We start from the raw sequence: 16,688 nt of genomic DNA on the forward strand, positions 1-16,688 counted from the left end.
TGCATAGGTTCATTTCCCTTAGTGTTAACTCAAGAGGCTTCGTAATCAGTCCTTGCTGCATTTTGGGGCGGCATTATCTTAATCTCTAGGCAATTCTCTATAAATTACCCAAAATGCTTAAATTATTTTGACCAGGCTAGGTTTGATTTATGTTTGTGTATGAGATCTTTTGTTGTCATTTTCATCAACAGTATTGTAACTGCTGGAGGTTTTAAAAAATATACATTGAAACAATCTGTTTTTAAAATTATTTAATGAAATTTGAGATACTGCTAAAACATATTCAAATTAGTACTTTAAATGATGATTTTGTCTGAAATGTTCTTTTGCTATTCCACAGCAATGCCATGTCTCTCCCTTGTTCTGTCCTTACTCCCTACACACAGTAAATGCCCTTTCTATTGATGTGTCATCCTTTTGCCCTTTCCCCAACAGTAAGTCTAGTCAATGTAAATGTTCATGTGAGTCAGTATTCCCTTGACCTATCATTTTTAACAGCTTTTGAGATCTGACTAACTGCCTTGTAAAAATTTGGGGAAGGTTTTCCTAAACAGGAGGTAAAATGATCTGTGGGTCTGTACACCTTTCTCCTCCACAAGCTTGTTGAAGAGTGCTATAGTATGTTAGTGTGTGAAAACAGCTTGATCTGAAGTGTGAATTGGGCACTAGACACTGCTTAAGATTACAAGACACCTATCCTGTAAGTAGATCCACATGGACAGATCCCTGCAACTGCTCAAAGCTCCGATCAGATGAAGTCCCATCATCCGTGTGGGTTTTCCTGCAGTGTGAATGCTTTCGGGAGAAAGGATGGTGTTGATTTCACCTGGCTTCAGCTATATGAGCTGTAGATGTGTGTATCTGAGTTAGGGCTGTCTTAGGCTCCGTTGTTTTCAGCGGAGAGAAATAGGCTTACCAAGGGTGCAGTCCGTCTGTCCAGAAGGAGACAATAACTTAGATGAGATTAATTGCACTGTAGAAATATTTATTGCTTTCCACAGCATATACAGTGACCCATATCTGTCTCACTTAGATATCTGCAGTTGATCAGATGAACCCAGGCAGAGTCCCAGACAGAGAGACAGCCTTTTCTTATTCTCACCCTTCCTCTTTCAGGCTCCAGATGCTTGAAGCCATCTGCAAACACTGGGAAGGTCCAATCAGCCTGGCACTCTATCTTTCTGATGCAGAAGCCCAGCAATTTCTGCGCTACGCCCAAGGCTCAGAAGTACTTATGAGCCGCCACAATGTTGGCTACCATATTGTGTACAAGGAGGGCCAGTTCTATCCTGTGAATCTGCTAAGGAATGTGGCCATGAAGCATATCAGCACACCATATATGTTTCTATCCGACATTGACTTCTTGCCTATGTATGGACTCTACGAATACCTCAGGTAAATCAATAGTGGAGGGATTCCCATTGTCACCCTCATTCGCAGCCCTTCCACACCCTATCCTTCCCACATATTTCCAAAAATACGCAGTTTGAACAGAACCGAAAGAGGCAGCTTATAGATGTTTAAGATGTGACAGTGCCCAGCAAGGCACAGGAATTTTTAGGGTAGAGGAAGGGGCTGAAGCTGGAAGTAAAGCAGTAAAATTATGAAGGAAAAAACTCAGGTCTAAATGTAAGCCCTGTTAGCCATCAGAATAATTCCTCAGAGCAGCAGAAGAATCAATTTGAAAATTGAACTGGACTAAGTATTGTTAAATGTGCAAAAGCATCCTATATTAGCAAGGTGAACTGGGCAATTTCCCTAAACAACGCTGGTTCCTAATGTTAGTGACAGAAAAAACATGCAAAACACTACAGAATTTGTGGTCCCTGTGACACACTCTCAATCCAGTTCCATATCTTGAAAAGAGGGGGATAGTCTTACCAGCTCAAAAATATGACTGCAATGCCAGCACCTGTCAAGGCAAAATTATTAGGATAAGGAAACTGAGAAGAGTAACCTCAGTGTGTATTGTATCATAATGAATGTGAGCAGGTTGGGCTGAACAAATTACGGACATCTGATCCATTAACTGATTTTTTTATTATTATTTATTTATTTTTTAATAAAGACCTTTTTGGTCTGCAGAGGCTGGTCATCTGAGGCCAAAGCATAGAGCAAGGAGGACACCCTGTGGCCAGACAGGAGGATTTCAGTTCCTTAGTCCTGACCAGTTTTCCTTTTCATCTCTGGTCTAATTTGGTAAAAGTTGATCAAAGTGTTCCAGTGATGGTCTGCCTGTAGGTGATCCCTTTCAATCCATAGGCCCATGGTTTTGGAATGTAAGGGGAAATAACACCTTTTGACATCATAAACTTACGGAGGATCTGTTAAAGGCGTATCAACTCAGTAAGCATCTTCTCATTTCTCCCTTGTGTGGAGAGTTAATTGGTTTTTTCAATTTCTGCATCCATGTACAGGGTTAAGTTCACTATTCAGAGGGATGGAAGCCTCTCCTATGAAGAAAGGCTGAGAGAGCTGAGGTTGTTGAGCCTAGGAGAAAGCTCTGGGGAGATCTTATTGCAGCTTTTCAATACTTAAAGGGGGCTTATAAGAAAGACGCAGAGAGACTTCTTAGCAAGGCTTGTTGCAATAGGACAAGGGCTAATGATTTTAAACTAGCAGGTGTTGGAGGGTACCTTTAAGATACAAGGAGGAAGTTGTTTATACTGAGGGTGTTGAAATACTGGAAGAGGTTGCCCAGAGAGGTGGTAGATGCCCCATCCCTGGAAACATTCAGGATCAGCTTGAACAGGGCTCTGAGCAATCTGATCTAGTTGAAGATGCCACTGCTCATAGCAGGGTGTGTGGACTAGATGACCTTTAAAGGTCCTTTCCAACCTGAACTATTCTATGATTATGTGAGTCTGTGGCTTTTAAGACACTGGATTTCAATAACATCATTGAAGTTTTATCTCACCGTGTCAGCTTATTTTGCACTTTTAGGGATACTTCTTTTTGACTTGTGCTATGAGGACTGCAAAATAATTCTGTCCTCTGCACACAGTAGCTGTCTCAAGATACACGTAGGGACAGTTGTTGTTAGCTTCTCCGTTCTTTGACGTTAGTGTTGCATACTGTAACATTTCTTCAGATCGATGCTGGACACAGTAAGGATAGCATCTGTTCAGCTGTTGATACTGGAATGTAGTACTGAAAAAGCAACTTGTTCCTCCATGCTGCTTCACAGTGCACTGATGGGAGCCAGCACTGAAAGGAGGGAGAGAAGGCAGAATGATGCATCATGATATACTTGAGATATTACAACCACAGAAATAATTCTAATATGGTGATAATGTATTATAGAACTGAATGCACAGTGATGCCACCCATGGGTGCTGTTTCAGAAAAAAACCTGAGATTCACACTGAAAGCTGTTGCCTCTGAGACCCTGTGTTACTCTACCAGCCTTCTGTGAGGCCCGTACCACCTTAACTCTGACTGTGAGTCTGTTGCCTGGGAATATAAAAATCGCTAATCTGCTACTACCAGCTCTTTAAAAAGGGATTTTTGCATGGGGACTAGAGGCTTTTGTTGCTTTTTCAATGATTTTTCTGAGCAAAATAGCAGGGAGGTGCAGGGAGATTATTTTAAATACAGATACCCTGTATCTTTCTGCATTGACTGTTCCCACCGCCTCTGCAAGTAACTGATTAGTGCTATCTATCTGACTGGCAGCAATTGTTTGTTAGAGAGGCATACAGACATTTTCATCTTCATTTCCTCAGATAGAACAACCATAAGCAAACAGAAATAGTGTCTCAGGCATCACTTTGTACAGGATGAGCCAGACAAGTCCCTCTCACTGCAAGTTTGCTGATTTACATATATTGTGTATTGCGTCTCTACAGGCAATATATTCTCGGAAAGAAAAGAATTTTGAAAAACTTTTCCAACATATTTTGAAGGTGTTGTATGAGAAAGGTTACAGCCAGTCTTTAAGGAGAAGTTGATGGTTACCTGTACCACTAGGCATTTGTTGCTAGCACTTAGATTTGTGCTAATTGAGCTTTTTCACAGCTAAGACAGACCATTTCAATGCTTTTAATCTCCATCAAACCCCCTTTTTGACCTACCTTACTCTTCTGTGAAGTACAAAAGGAAAAAGGCATATCATTTAAACATTTCCTGTTTACGAAGCTCAGATACTTTCATGGTCTGTGCCAAGTCAAAGTCTTTGTCACCTTCCCTCATTAGTTACTGAGGTCATCTTGTCATTGCTGCAGTGGTAAAGTCTCTTTTTGGTTGCTTCAAGTAACGTGTGTGGATCATCCTAAAGGTTCTTCTGACATAAAATAACTAGGCAGGCTGCTTATCTACGGTTGTCACAGCTAGCATTAAAGTTCTTTCCTGACACATTTGTGTAAAATAGGCCCTTCACTTCCAGTGACACATTCAGCATGAATTGGGACCTGGCATCCACTGTCTATCTGCAGGTTTTATACCTGTCCCCTGCAACATGAGTTGTGAAGTATTTCTGGTTGTTCTTCAGCATCTCAGCAAGGGACGCACTCGTGTTGTGCCTATTGTTTTTTATTTGTTGGATGCCTTTGTAGACTATGCATTCGTTGCTTTTGCAGGGAGGAATAACATTCTAATGAATTTAACAGTGGACTGAGCTCTCCATACCACAAGCTCTGTGATTATTGTATTTCTTGATCTCAAACTAAACACTTACTGAGTCCTGACAGTGGAAGCTAATTTGAATTAATGGAATCTTTTTTTTTTCTTTCTTTTTTTTTTTCTGAATTCAGTGCTTTGGGATTAGCTTGCTAACCCTTCTGTGTCTGAGCTTATCTATCCTCCAGAAATGGGAATGATACTACTATCTACCCCCATGAGGATGAAAATTGTGTGTTAATTTTTGGAAAGGACTATGAGGATGAAAAAAATGGTATCAACATGCTGGAGTTCATTCAACCTGTGAGGATACTCTTGTGATTTAAGATTAATTTCTTCCATGCTGTGTGAAAAATAGGGTTGATGAACAGATTTAGAAATTTAACCCAACCTTCCCTGTGTCAGAATGACATACATCAGGTCTGAACACAAAGATTCCTGGGAAACGGTTTCCTGGACAACACTAGCAAAGAGAAAGCTCTTCATAAAATCATATATCCTTATTTTGGGGTTTGGGGAAAAAAGGACAGATAAAGGAAAATGGAATCTGAACCAATGTTACTGAATCCAAAAAACAGCCCTCATAAGGATAGTGCAGGTTTTTTACGCAGTGCTGGTTTACAAAATAGCCAAATGCATTCCCTGCATTAAATTACACATATCTTGCAACACCAACAGTGAAATTTTTCCTATTCCAAGTATCACAGAACCAGTCAACCAGCAAATGGCACGTCCACTCAAAACAGGAAATAAAGTGACACCACTGAAATGTAGATTTGGTTCCAATAGGAAGAGGTTAGATTTTCGGCTGGTTATCTGAGGAGCAGACCACCAACCAAGTTATCAGAAGAAAATGGGAGGTGTTTTCTTCTCCACCAAATCCTCCCTGCCTTTGTCACAATTTACATGCCCCCTCTTGTCCTTTGATGTTCAACTCCTGGATGTTAGCATGGGTTCCTTCTTCCCCTTACATTAGTCCTTTGTTGTCTACTCCACATAAAAGACAGGTTGTTCTGCTCAGAGGTGGGTGCTGCTGGACTTCCTGACTGAGCATGTCTCAACTCCCAGCTCAGTTTTGGTGAACTCTTCCACTTTGACCTTACCAACATGCACCTCAGATGCTGACATACCTCTTGAAAGTGTTTCTGCAGAGATCTTCCCACTATTTTATTTCACTCTTGAAGTACCTCTACCAGTTTTCTGTGTTTGACTGTATCTGCTACAGGCACCTTGTTTTCAGACCTGTGCCTCTCTCCTCTTACCTAACTTTTTCATGTTGAGCTTTGACAGTTGCAAGTGATTTCAGACTCTTGTATTGGTTTGTTCCCTCTGTGTTTTGGTTTTCTTCATGAAGGCACTGTCATCTATTCTTTCCAATAGTTGCCATTGTCACCTATATTAAATTTGCAGTTGACAGAATGGGGAGTGTTCAGAAACGGTTATTGATACCTACATAATTTTTGTGCTTGCATCCCGTATCTTACAAAATTAGTCATGTTCAACACTAGTTTCAACACGACTTGCTCTGTCTGACGGTCTCTGCTGTTACCCTGGCTTGATACCTATACGTACTTCAGCTTCAAACTGTGGGCTTTGGTGGGCTGGGCAGGATTGTCTCCTATTCTTTGACAGTGCCAAGCACAGCAAGGCCTTGATTTTTGCTTGGAACTTTTGAGGTCTCCATCAAAGAAAAAGAGAGTAGCAGCCATAAATGGTAGCTGCTGTTTCCTTGCAAAGCCCAAAGGGTGAGCATCACTGCAAATATTAGATACTCCTTCCCAGAACTGAATCCCCAAAGATGTACCACTCAAGGCTGGTAGATTGCAGAGAGTCCAGAAACCCTGGGACACTGGAAGTGAACCTATGTTAGTATCCCCTGCCCTCAAAGAAGATGTGAAGGGGAAGGAACATTAAGAGCATTCATGAAGACTGGATGCTGGCACTGCTCAACAATTCTGGAAGGTCATGGAGGCTGATTGTGAAGGAGTCTTCTATTTGCATGCAGATATTTTGGCCATTAATGATGGTAGGGGAGAAGCTAGTGAAGAAAGTACAAAGAAGTTATAAGATACTGTTAAAATCCTTCAGTTGTGAAAAGTTCACTGGAAATGTAGCAGGGGTTTTTCAAACAATGCAAATTTTGAAGTAAGCCACTGAGAACACATTTCTTTTTATAGAACAGGCCTATAGGGTGGTGTGAATTATCTAAAATTCAGATTTTATGAAATAGCCCTGCTCTTCTTTTTCTCTGACGGCAATATAAGTGAATTCTAGGTATTCTGGGACTAGAAAAGTGGTTTGTTTGGTCTTTCTGTTATTATGACAGTGATCCCAATTCCTTCATCTTATAAGGCTGTAGAGAGTTTGCTGCTTGTCAACATTGTCCTTGATTGCTTGTTGCAGTAACATAAAAGTCAAGACAGTGAATCCTGTTAAGGGGAACTAACTTTGACAGGGAGAGAGAGGCATATTTCTCGTATGAAATATGAAGATAATGAAAGGAAAATCAAGACAGAGTTATTTCTAATGACAAGCATAGTAAGATTCGGTTTGGGGATGGAAAAGTAACTTTTTTTCTTTTTCTTTGGGTTTTAGTTTGTTACGAAAGAATAGACCAAGTATGTCTGGTAGGCAGGGAGTAAGTCTGGTAAGCTGTTGCTCTCTTGTGGCATTCATCCTAAGGCCCCTGTCTGGAGAAGGGCACTACTGTGCAAAATCCACTGTGTGTACACATACACACTTGCACCCCAAAACAGTCTCTGCACTGAACAACTTGCAGCAAAAGAAGGGAATAAGTGAGGTATCTCAGTGCATCCAGTCCACAGCTCTTTTCTGCAGAAAACAGCCTCTATGCTGTATGTATAGGGCCAAGCACAAATGGGCTCTAATCTCTGGGCACTACTGTGCACATAATTAACAATACTCAAAAAAATACTGCTGATGTGCAGTTTTGCTGATTGGCACTATGTCATGTTGCAGTAGATCTGTGCCTTGCCTTGTACAAAGACTGCCCATCATGGCAACAGTGTTCTTGAGAGCAAATATCTGTTCCACGGTGGTGTTAAGGTAACACTTACCTTGCAGGACATACAGAGCTCTATAGTAGAACTAAGAAGCAAGTATGATGGCACAGCATAGCACAGAGAATAGCTACGCTGAAGTGCAACCAAACTTTACAGCTCCTCATCTTGTGAAGTCCCACTGAGTCCCGGATAAATCTGATTTTTTTTTAGAACTGCCATTGACTGGGCAGCTCTTTCCCATCTATGTAGTAGCATTCAACTATGTTTCTCTTAAAGGTGTGGTCAGTTGGCTGTGCTCAGCGTGTCCTGGACATGCAGGGCAGCACTGATCAGTCAAAGACACAAGCTCTTTTTGAACTGTGTTGTTCCCCCTGCTCTTAGAGCAGCAGATCAAAAGTGGAGGAAAATACAAAGCACCCTGGGAAAAAAGCATGGGCCGTGGTTATATTTACAGTATCAAAGTGTCTGTTCTCTGCACTTTATTTTGAAAAGCCAAGTGACTGGCTCAGTTTAAAATTTTCCTGCTTTCATTTGTTGTTTCTCTTTACCAGGAAGTCTGTCATCCAGCTAGACCTGGCTAACACCAAGAAAGCTCTGATTGTACCTGCTTTTGAGACCCTACGCTACCGCCTTTCCTTTCCCAAGTCAAAAGCAGAGCTGCTGTCGATGTTGGACATGGGAACCCTCTTCACATTCAGGTAATGGAAAGTACTGTTGTTGAACCTGTGGTCTTTATCTCTGAGGATAGTTTTTAATGTTCTTGTGAACATTTGATATTTCTCTCTTCACTGTTAGCTAGCTAGCTCCATTAAGAAACCTACTGGAATACTTTTTCCTTTTTCATAGAAAGGCAGTGAACAGAATCGTATGTGGATATATTCCATCTGTAATCTCGGTATTTTATCTAGTATTATAGTCCTCTACTGAAGGACTTCAGTTGTTAAATTGAATTTGTTTTATTTTCATCATTTTTTATTGCGCTACAAAATCAAGTGCGACCATTACACTCATGTGCGTGTAATTTGCTTTTTGGCTGCCAAATACTTGTCTGGATAGCTGTGTCCCTCATGTGACCAAAAATAATTTCTCTCTGCTCGTTGGTTAGCTTCCTTCCTGACTTACTGGAAAAACAAATGCAGGCTTGTCATGCACTCTATTTTATGTGAAACAGCTGCTTTAAATAGCTAGAGTTTCTCAATGCAGAGGTAAAAGCGTATTCTGACTAGAAGTTAAAGAGGCGAAGAACACCTAAATTTGGAGCTCTGCTCTGAAGCAGACTCTTTTTGTGGCTGTGAACAAGTCACTTCTATTATCTGCCAGCCTCTTCAGTTTTGAAATGCGACTACCAGGGGTTAACTGTCTCTTGGGTGTGTGTGGTAAGGTCTGATTAGCAGACATTGTAAAGCACTGCAGTGATGGGAAGAGTACAATATGGCCTTATGATGTTGCACAGAGAGAGGGCTTAGGAGACCTGCGTTCTCTTCTCAGCTCCGCTACTGCCCTGCTGGGAGGTGGTACGCGAATCAGTTCACTTTCTTACATCTCTGTTCTCCATCTCTGAAATGCAGGTAACAATGTTCACCTTTCCTTTTTACACTATTTTGAGATCTAGAGTTAAAAACTGGCCAGTGGAGCCCTGTGTCACCTCTCCCATCCTTCCTTTACTTTTAGAGCTTTTCTCACACTTCTTCCATTCCCTGTATTACATGCCTTTCTCGTTGCAACAGCCACCCTTCCCTCATGTGGCCTTACGCACATGTCATAGCAGACAGTCTGTGTGAGCCTGGAAAACGTAATTCTGACAGTACCTTTACCAGTGACTGCCTTCAATTAGAAACTTGAGGCGACTGAGAGGGGCATGCCTCTCTCTGGAAAATTACATAAGGGTACTGATAAAGCAAGCTTTTCACTCTCCCATCATTCTTTAACAGTCAAAGATGTACAAATTAACAAGAGATTTCTTGATAGAATTGTTTCTCCTATAGTTAAAAATAAAAATCCTTCCAATGGAAAATAATACCCTCAGGATTTTCAGATGTTGCATTCCACCAACAATCAACTTTTCAGCTTGCACAGCAGTGGCCTTCCGCTACAGATTTCATCTTCAAGCTGTACAGCATGTTGGCATGTTACATACACAGTCAGATTTGCAGATCCTTTCTCAAGTCTCACTCAGGCAAAAATGTCTTTAACATCAGTGGGAGTTTTGCCAGAGCAAGGTTAAATAAAAATTGAAGGACGCGCAGTCTGTAGCTGGTGTACATATTAATGTAGGACACATTTTACAAATGCTTCCCCAGTTTGCTTTGGCTCATTTCATTGCTCCAATCTATCAACAGCCACAAAGCAGCTGCGATCTGGGCTGAGAATTTCCACCTCCACCTTCAAGGTGCTTTAATAATGCTGCAATTCGAGGCTGAACGGGTGGGAGTGAGCTGAGGAGGACTGCTGTGACAGTGATTGCTGAGAGCGCCTGCAGCATCCCAGTCCCTCACACCACATGGTAGATTACAATCTTTCCCTCACTGAAATTGCTTTTGTCACCTCTTTTCCAAATGGTGACCTTTTCTACTTCTGGGCAGCTAAGAAGTACAAAACGGCTCTCAATTACATCCCCCAGTCACCACCGGAAGAAAAGAGAGGACGTGAGCATCTGCGGCTTGCCAGGGGTGCTGCGTGGAAGCCCTGGGCGGCAGCGGGTCGCTGTGTGCCAGCTTGCTGGCTTTGTTTGCAGGTGCTGGCTGTGGCTGTGCCTCACAAGAATGTGCCTGCTCAGTGCCTGGGTAGTAGCTGATGAACCACAAATGTACTGCCCACACAGCTTTCAGGCACAAGGGAAACCACAGCTGGTCAAAGATGCATCGTATTGAGAAAACATAAACAGCAGCAACTGATTAATTAATTAACTGATTGCAGCCACAATCCGGCAAAACTTTTAAGCATCTGATAACAGAACTGGAAGAGTTTTTCTTTCGCCAAATCATCTTTCTCACATTGAGGGACAATGCAGGGAGGAAGAACACTCTGAGAAGAATAATTATTTCATTTTGCTAAGTTTAAAAAAGCTTGCTTTAGTTTTGAAATTTAAATACATGAAATGGATAAAGCAAGTAAGATGAAACATTTGATCCAAAGTGGAGGGGGCAGGGTTGGAGGGGGTGTTTTCCAGTTGTTTCCCACGAACCACAGGAAAGAAATTTATCATCATTTTACGGAGATCAAATGATTAGGTTTGGATTCGTCAAAATTGCCAGTGTAGTGAAAAATATGTTGTTCAGAATTTTCACAAAGTTCTTCTGGGAGTCAGTGAGATTGAGTGTGGCCTTAAAATTTAGTCATAGAAAAACAGAATTGTTTAAGTTGGGAAGACCTTTACGATCTTGAGTGAGAAGGGCCTGAGCAGGCAAAATTACATTTATTCTTTTGTCCTGTGAGATGGAAGACCGATACAGACAGTGAACTACTTCTCGCAACTGCATCACTGAGAGTAAAGTCTGTTGGAAATGACTCACTCTATTGTGGTAGCTTCCTCGCTATGGGCACCCATGTGATGCTGTCTGAATATCTGACTTTGCAGCACATTTCTCGCGGTATCAGTCGCTGGCCCAGAGCTCCAGGAGATTATATTTGTGCGTGTAGGCCCGTATATATTGAATGTAGACATATGTATGTAATCCTGAACTCTCACTACTCTTTGTTTCAAGTCTAATTATTCATTTATAATTGGTGTCTGCACACATCATTTGAACTTCCTATACTCATTTTCCTCTTTGTCCTGACCTTAGTCATCCTTTTGTCTTCCTCTTTCCCTCCACTCACATCAGTTACTCTGAGGAGGCAAGTACATCATCTCTGGTACTACTTACTTTGGTACGATCAGGTCTGTTCCTTCCTTTCTGCTTTGTTTTGTCTCTCCAGTCTCAATTCCATGTTTTCCCTTCATTGTCTCTTCCCAATTACTTTTTTTTCCCTGCTGATCAGCTCTCTCGATTCACAGGGATTATACTTGAGCTGCTCGAACTGCTTACACCAATGTCACCAAAAAGGGTGGAAAGGAATTTATGGTTAGTGTCCTGTTCCCCCACGTTTAAATCGGTGGGAGAGTGTTACTAGAACAGCAGCAATTAACCAAAGTTTGTATGGGGCTTTGAAGATACAAATCACTTCCTAAGTGTTTAGTAGTCATTATTATTATTATCGTAATCAATTTCAGAATGCCAGAGGTAGGATTTTAGAAGATACAGCATCCTCCACAATCTCATATCATTTATACCCTACATTGTGACTGGTTTGTTGGGTTTTTTTTCCAGTGTAGATAGCTGCCCATTAGTGACTGAGAAGGTTACACACCAAGAAAAAGGATAGGCCTTTTGGAGGTGATTCCAAAAGGCATTAAGGATTGTAAGCATCTTTGTGAATCTGGCACTGGTTTCTAATAATCTCTAGAGAATTAAGTTGCTGACAGGTTTTTTTAATATGGAAGGGCTTTGTTTTCCTAGGTCCCCAAGCCAGATACCTGACAGTGATGCAACCTCTTTACAGTTTAGAAATGCAGCCTTCAAAGTCCCAAAGGACTACCGGGGACCCCAGTGCTATCATAATAGTTCTGTCCTACGCTGCCCCTGAAGGAGAGTCAGTGAAACCGAACACCTCTATGTTTTTCCTGTTACAAGCCATACAAATACACAGTCCGAGTGAAAACTCCTAGGCTGTGATTTTATGTCCCTGTTTTCAGCAATGGCTTGCAATGTTATGAGAATTTCTGGGGCTGAAACATTACCTCAGGTCCTAATTCTGCAAGTATTTAATGCTTAAATCCCTTCAGTTTTACCACAAGTCATCATCATCCCTGTGAATTCAATGTACCTAACATTACAAACTGGCAGGATGTTTGTTTTGCCCCTTCTGTTACACATCTCAGAGCGCTGTAATACAGATGGCCTGCTATGCCTTTGTTTCATTATTTAATCTATGAGTCTGCAGAAAGAGCCTGTCTCATTGATTTTTGGAAAGTGTAAGAAGAATAAGTGAGTGAGAGTCATTGACCCTGGCACTAATGGGCTGGATTCAAGCTGTGCTGGGAGGAGACCTGCTGTGACCTAAACAAGATTAACAAAGTATAAAAGGATCTTTTTCTGTAAATCAAATTGATTACCTTACTGGGGATCACATGGCTACTCCCCACAATGTAGAATGTACAGCAGAAAGCCTTTATGTAATATTTTACTTATTAATTTAATTATGCACTTTGGCTCCTGCCATAGTAATAACAGTAATTAATAAAACAGAACATCTATCCAGAGCTGCAGGTGTCTCATACAAATTATAAAACTGCATATAAAACAGATCGTGACTGTCACTGTGGTGTAGAAATAGCTAATTTTAGGGACCTTATCTGAGCGACAGAATTTCACACTGATTTTAGAGCACTGATACAGCCGCTTGGTTGCTAGGAACAAGACACAGCACTCTGTAGTGCTCATGGGCTGTCTGTGTAATTGTTTCTCACATTAGCGTTAGGTAGTGTTTCCACACTATCCTTTACCAACTAGATGTGTTTAAGCATCAAGCACATAGCAGCCCTGTGAAGTGTGCTGGAAATAGTCCTAGAAATTGCCTCCGATATGTCCTGAAAATGATGATGTGAACTGTAAGCTAATGTCCTTATTTTTGAGCATGTCATCTAACAAGTAACATTTTTTTGCCTAGCCAAGATGCATTCTATCTAATTGCCTCCCCACATCCATGCCGTTTATGTCTGTTTAAGGTATCACGTCTGGACGAAAGGGCATGCGCCAACAAACTTTGCCAAGTGGCGAACAGCCACCACTCCCTACCGCGTTGAGTGGGAAGCAGACTTTGAGCCATACGTTGTTGTGAGGAAGGACTGCCCGGAGTATGACAGGCGGTTTGTTGGATTTGGCTGGAACAAAGTAGCTCACATCATGGAACTGGATGCACAGGTGAGGAGATGATGCCTGCACATCTCATCTAGGGCTGGGCAGCAGGGTTGTTAAAATTAAATCTGTGTTCTGTGGAAAGGCTTCACGCTTTGCATCACCATAGTGCTCATCTGGCCTTACTAAGCTCCTTAATGAGTGCTTCCTGAGTCGGGAACGCTCATTTTAGTCCTTGTCAAGCATTAAAGGGAGAACTGAGTCTGAGTTAAGTTTATTTGTCAGGGCTGAGAAAATTGTTTTGCGGTGGCAGGGGCACAATCCCTGCAGTGCCCACCTCCTGCCTAGCAGTGTACTTGAGCATTGCAGCACTTGTTGCCAGTCTCATCACCTACTAGGGGATCTATAAATCTAGCTGGAAGTTTCTCAGTTAAACAGAGGCTGATGAGTCCCAAGTGCTAATTTAGCATTCAAAAAGCAATCTTAAATTGAATCCAAAGCAAGCATCTTCAATTTCTGGCCTGGATTTACAGTACGTCTCTGCAAAACCAAGGACTTTACATTTCCAGAGTCTCTGGCTGTGGAGCAGACTCTAGAGGATCCAGGTACTTGAGCCTTGGGCTACCTGCCTCTTGGATTTGTGGCTTGGGATGGGGCTGCTGAGCAGAACATGTAAGAATAAGGATGCAGAGAAAGCTCAAGAGTCCAGACTGTTGCTAGAGCTCTCAGAGCTGCCAAGGACCCTGCCACCGACCTAGATCTTGGAGGCTGGCAGTGACTATGGCTCCGTGGGAGCCTGGTGCTGTTGCTCACTGAAATAGCAGGGCTTACATCTCCCTGCTGTTCTTGGATGTGAAGCTAACCGCTGTGCTAATCAGCAGGGTCTGGGTCATGGCATTTCTTTTTAGTTTGGGTTTGTTTGTTTTTTCCTTTGTTTGTTTGGTTTCTGTCCCAGTTTTTTAACTAGTACCATCTCATGCTAATCAGACAACATGCTTTTTGGCCAGTTGTATCCTCCTATGCTAGCGTCTGTTGTGGATCTGGAATATAGCTGATCCTTCTCTGCTCAACTCTTAGCAGTTTCTGTGGAGCAGAGCAGCACAAGGCACGCAGCAAGTTACTGGGAGATTGTGTCTCTGGGGTGTGGGCTTCAGTGTATTCCTGTGCAGGCATGTACATGGGAGGGATAGTTTCTACTGCTGCTTACAAAACCATATAGTCACCTTGGGCTGGCAGCCACTTGCCCTCTGCTTGCAGAAGGGCATTCCCAACAAATTTGTACCTACTTATGTTGAGAAAAAATTATTTCAGGCTAGAAAAAAAGTTGTGCTTTATATTACTGTTAATAATAATACTTTGCTCTGCTTTGTGGAGAATGCAGGGGTAATGATTTATTATTTTTTAATCTGGGTAACAAGGCCTGTGTTCCCACTGGCAGGTCTCATCTAGCACTCATGATTTAACTCTTCTGTTCAGAGGCATTTGCCCAGCATACAGATTTGCACATGGGAAACTGGAACATTTTTCAAAGTTGATCATAGGGCAGATATTTTAAATGGCCGTTGGATTGGAACTAACTCTGGGGAATTGTTTTTCTCACAGCCTTAAAAACATTCTCACGTTTAAAAGAAGCTTCATTTTCATTTGTAGCAACATGGGTGTTGGCCTGTTGTCCCACAAAATCAGCCTGGAGGGGACATGGGATCACACAGCTATCTCCTCAATGGCATTCCTCTGCTTCAGGGTGCCCACAGATCAAGTTGCTGCCAGCTGCTTGGCTGGCTTCATTACCAGCAGGCAGAGCAGCTTCTCAATTGAATTATTTCACTGCTCCTCACAACTGCAGTGTCTGTCAAGAGGACTCTTTCAGACTCCTTATCAAGGGCCTGTGCCAGTACAGTCCTTCAGAGCAGAACACCATGTAGAGATAATCACCATTATTATTCTGGGGATGTGCAGATGGCCACGGAGCCAGATGTTGTACAAATACACAGATAATGACAGTCTCCCTCTAAAGAGTTTATAACCTGTGAGGTAGGGACAGAGGTTCCTGCAACTGCGTTGCTTTCTTGACAGATGTTTCCATGTAGTAGGGATGGGTCATTAGGAGACTTTCAGTGACTGTGAGCATCCCTTTTTCCAGGACCCCAGCCCAGCATCTTTCAAATGGGCTGATTAGCAGCAGCCTTATAAAGTTTTGGAAGACTTTATGTGCCTGAAGGCCTTCCAGGGGGATGGGAGTACCACTGAACAGTTTGCACTGCAGAGCATAGACAACCCCCAACTTGCAGGATTGCAGGATTGCAGACTTGAGATGCAAACAGAGAGCAAAGAAAAGATTTTATGAGGGGGCCGCATCTTCCTCTGTGGCTGCAGCCCTTAGTTTTAAGGTCCCTAGAGACATATTTTGTAGTTTGTCATTTATCAGCCCTCCTCACTCCATCATGCTAGCCTTCATTTTTGCGTTTGGTTCCCCATTAGTTCTAAGCATCTTCCAGCTAAGTAAGTTCTGCCTGTGGACATCATATTATTTTGTTCTTGCTGTACATGTCACCCCAAACAGAAACTCAGAGGGGCCCATTCCTATATGTGACAGCATTGTAATTTGGCACAAAGATTTACGACTTTAGCATTGTCTGGAAGGGAACAGGCATTCCCATAATGAGAAAGGAGCAGCCATTCAGCTACATTTGCACCTAGCTGTCCAATGCATGCTGCTGCTTCACAGCTGTCTCTGGGAAGGCACTGCAGCCTTAGCTACACTTTTAACTTACCAATTTACCAATACCACTGCCCAAGCTGGGAAATAGATCTGTACTGCATTGTGCTCACTTTTTTCCATTTTGTTTGGGCTTCATTTGGGGCTGTGGTGCTCAAACACTTGGTTTCGGGTAGCATCATAACCCAGCAGCTTTCAATGTTTTCTGGGTTGATCGTATTTTGTTAGGTGAAGAAAGATTTATAGGTGAAACGCTCCCATTTCTTGGCAGAAATGTGTTCTCTCCCATAAATCTCATTCCCTAATAAAGTATTTTGGAATACTCTGCCGCTGTGCTGCAGATACTCTATGTCTCTGCACAGACTTCTAAATCTATAAGTGACTGAACTTTGCAAACCAGGGGAAGCTGTGCTCCATCTCTTTTAAAGCCAG

The 16,688-nt window shown here is 42.2% G+C and overlaps 1 protein-coding gene across 5 annotated transcripts in view; it reads left to right on the plus strand.

The window, feature by feature from the left end:
• The window catches only part of LARGE1 (LARGE xylosyl- and glucuronyltransferase 1), a 295,580-nt gene that overhangs the window by 267,787 nt on the left and 11,105 nt on the right, over positions 1 to 16,688 (plus strand). For 4 of the 5 annotated variants that reach the window (XR_005104338.1, XM_037388141.1, XM_037388142.1 and 1 more), the window contains 3 exons: positions 1,117 to 1,395; positions 8,192 to 8,338; positions 13,408 to 13,603. Coding sequence is in view for 4 of the 5 variants with exons in the window: in XM_037388141.1 (XP_037244038.1) it covers positions 1,117 to 1,395; positions 8,192 to 8,338; positions 13,408 to 13,603 (622 nt within the window). In the remaining variant the exon portion in view is untranslated. The remainder of the gene's footprint in view (positions 1 to 1,116; positions 1,396 to 8,191; positions 8,339 to 13,407; positions 13,604 to 16,688) is intronic. The other variant, XM_037388143.1, reaches the window with a different exon arrangement.

This window comes from Falco rusticolus, chromosome 5, assembly GCF_015220075.1.
Source record: "Falco rusticolus isolate bFalRus1 chromosome 5, bFalRus1.pri, whole genome shotgun sequence".
In the NCBI taxonomy this organism is placed as follows: Eukaryota; Metazoa; Chordata; class Aves; order Falconiformes; family Falconidae; genus Falco; species Falco rusticolus.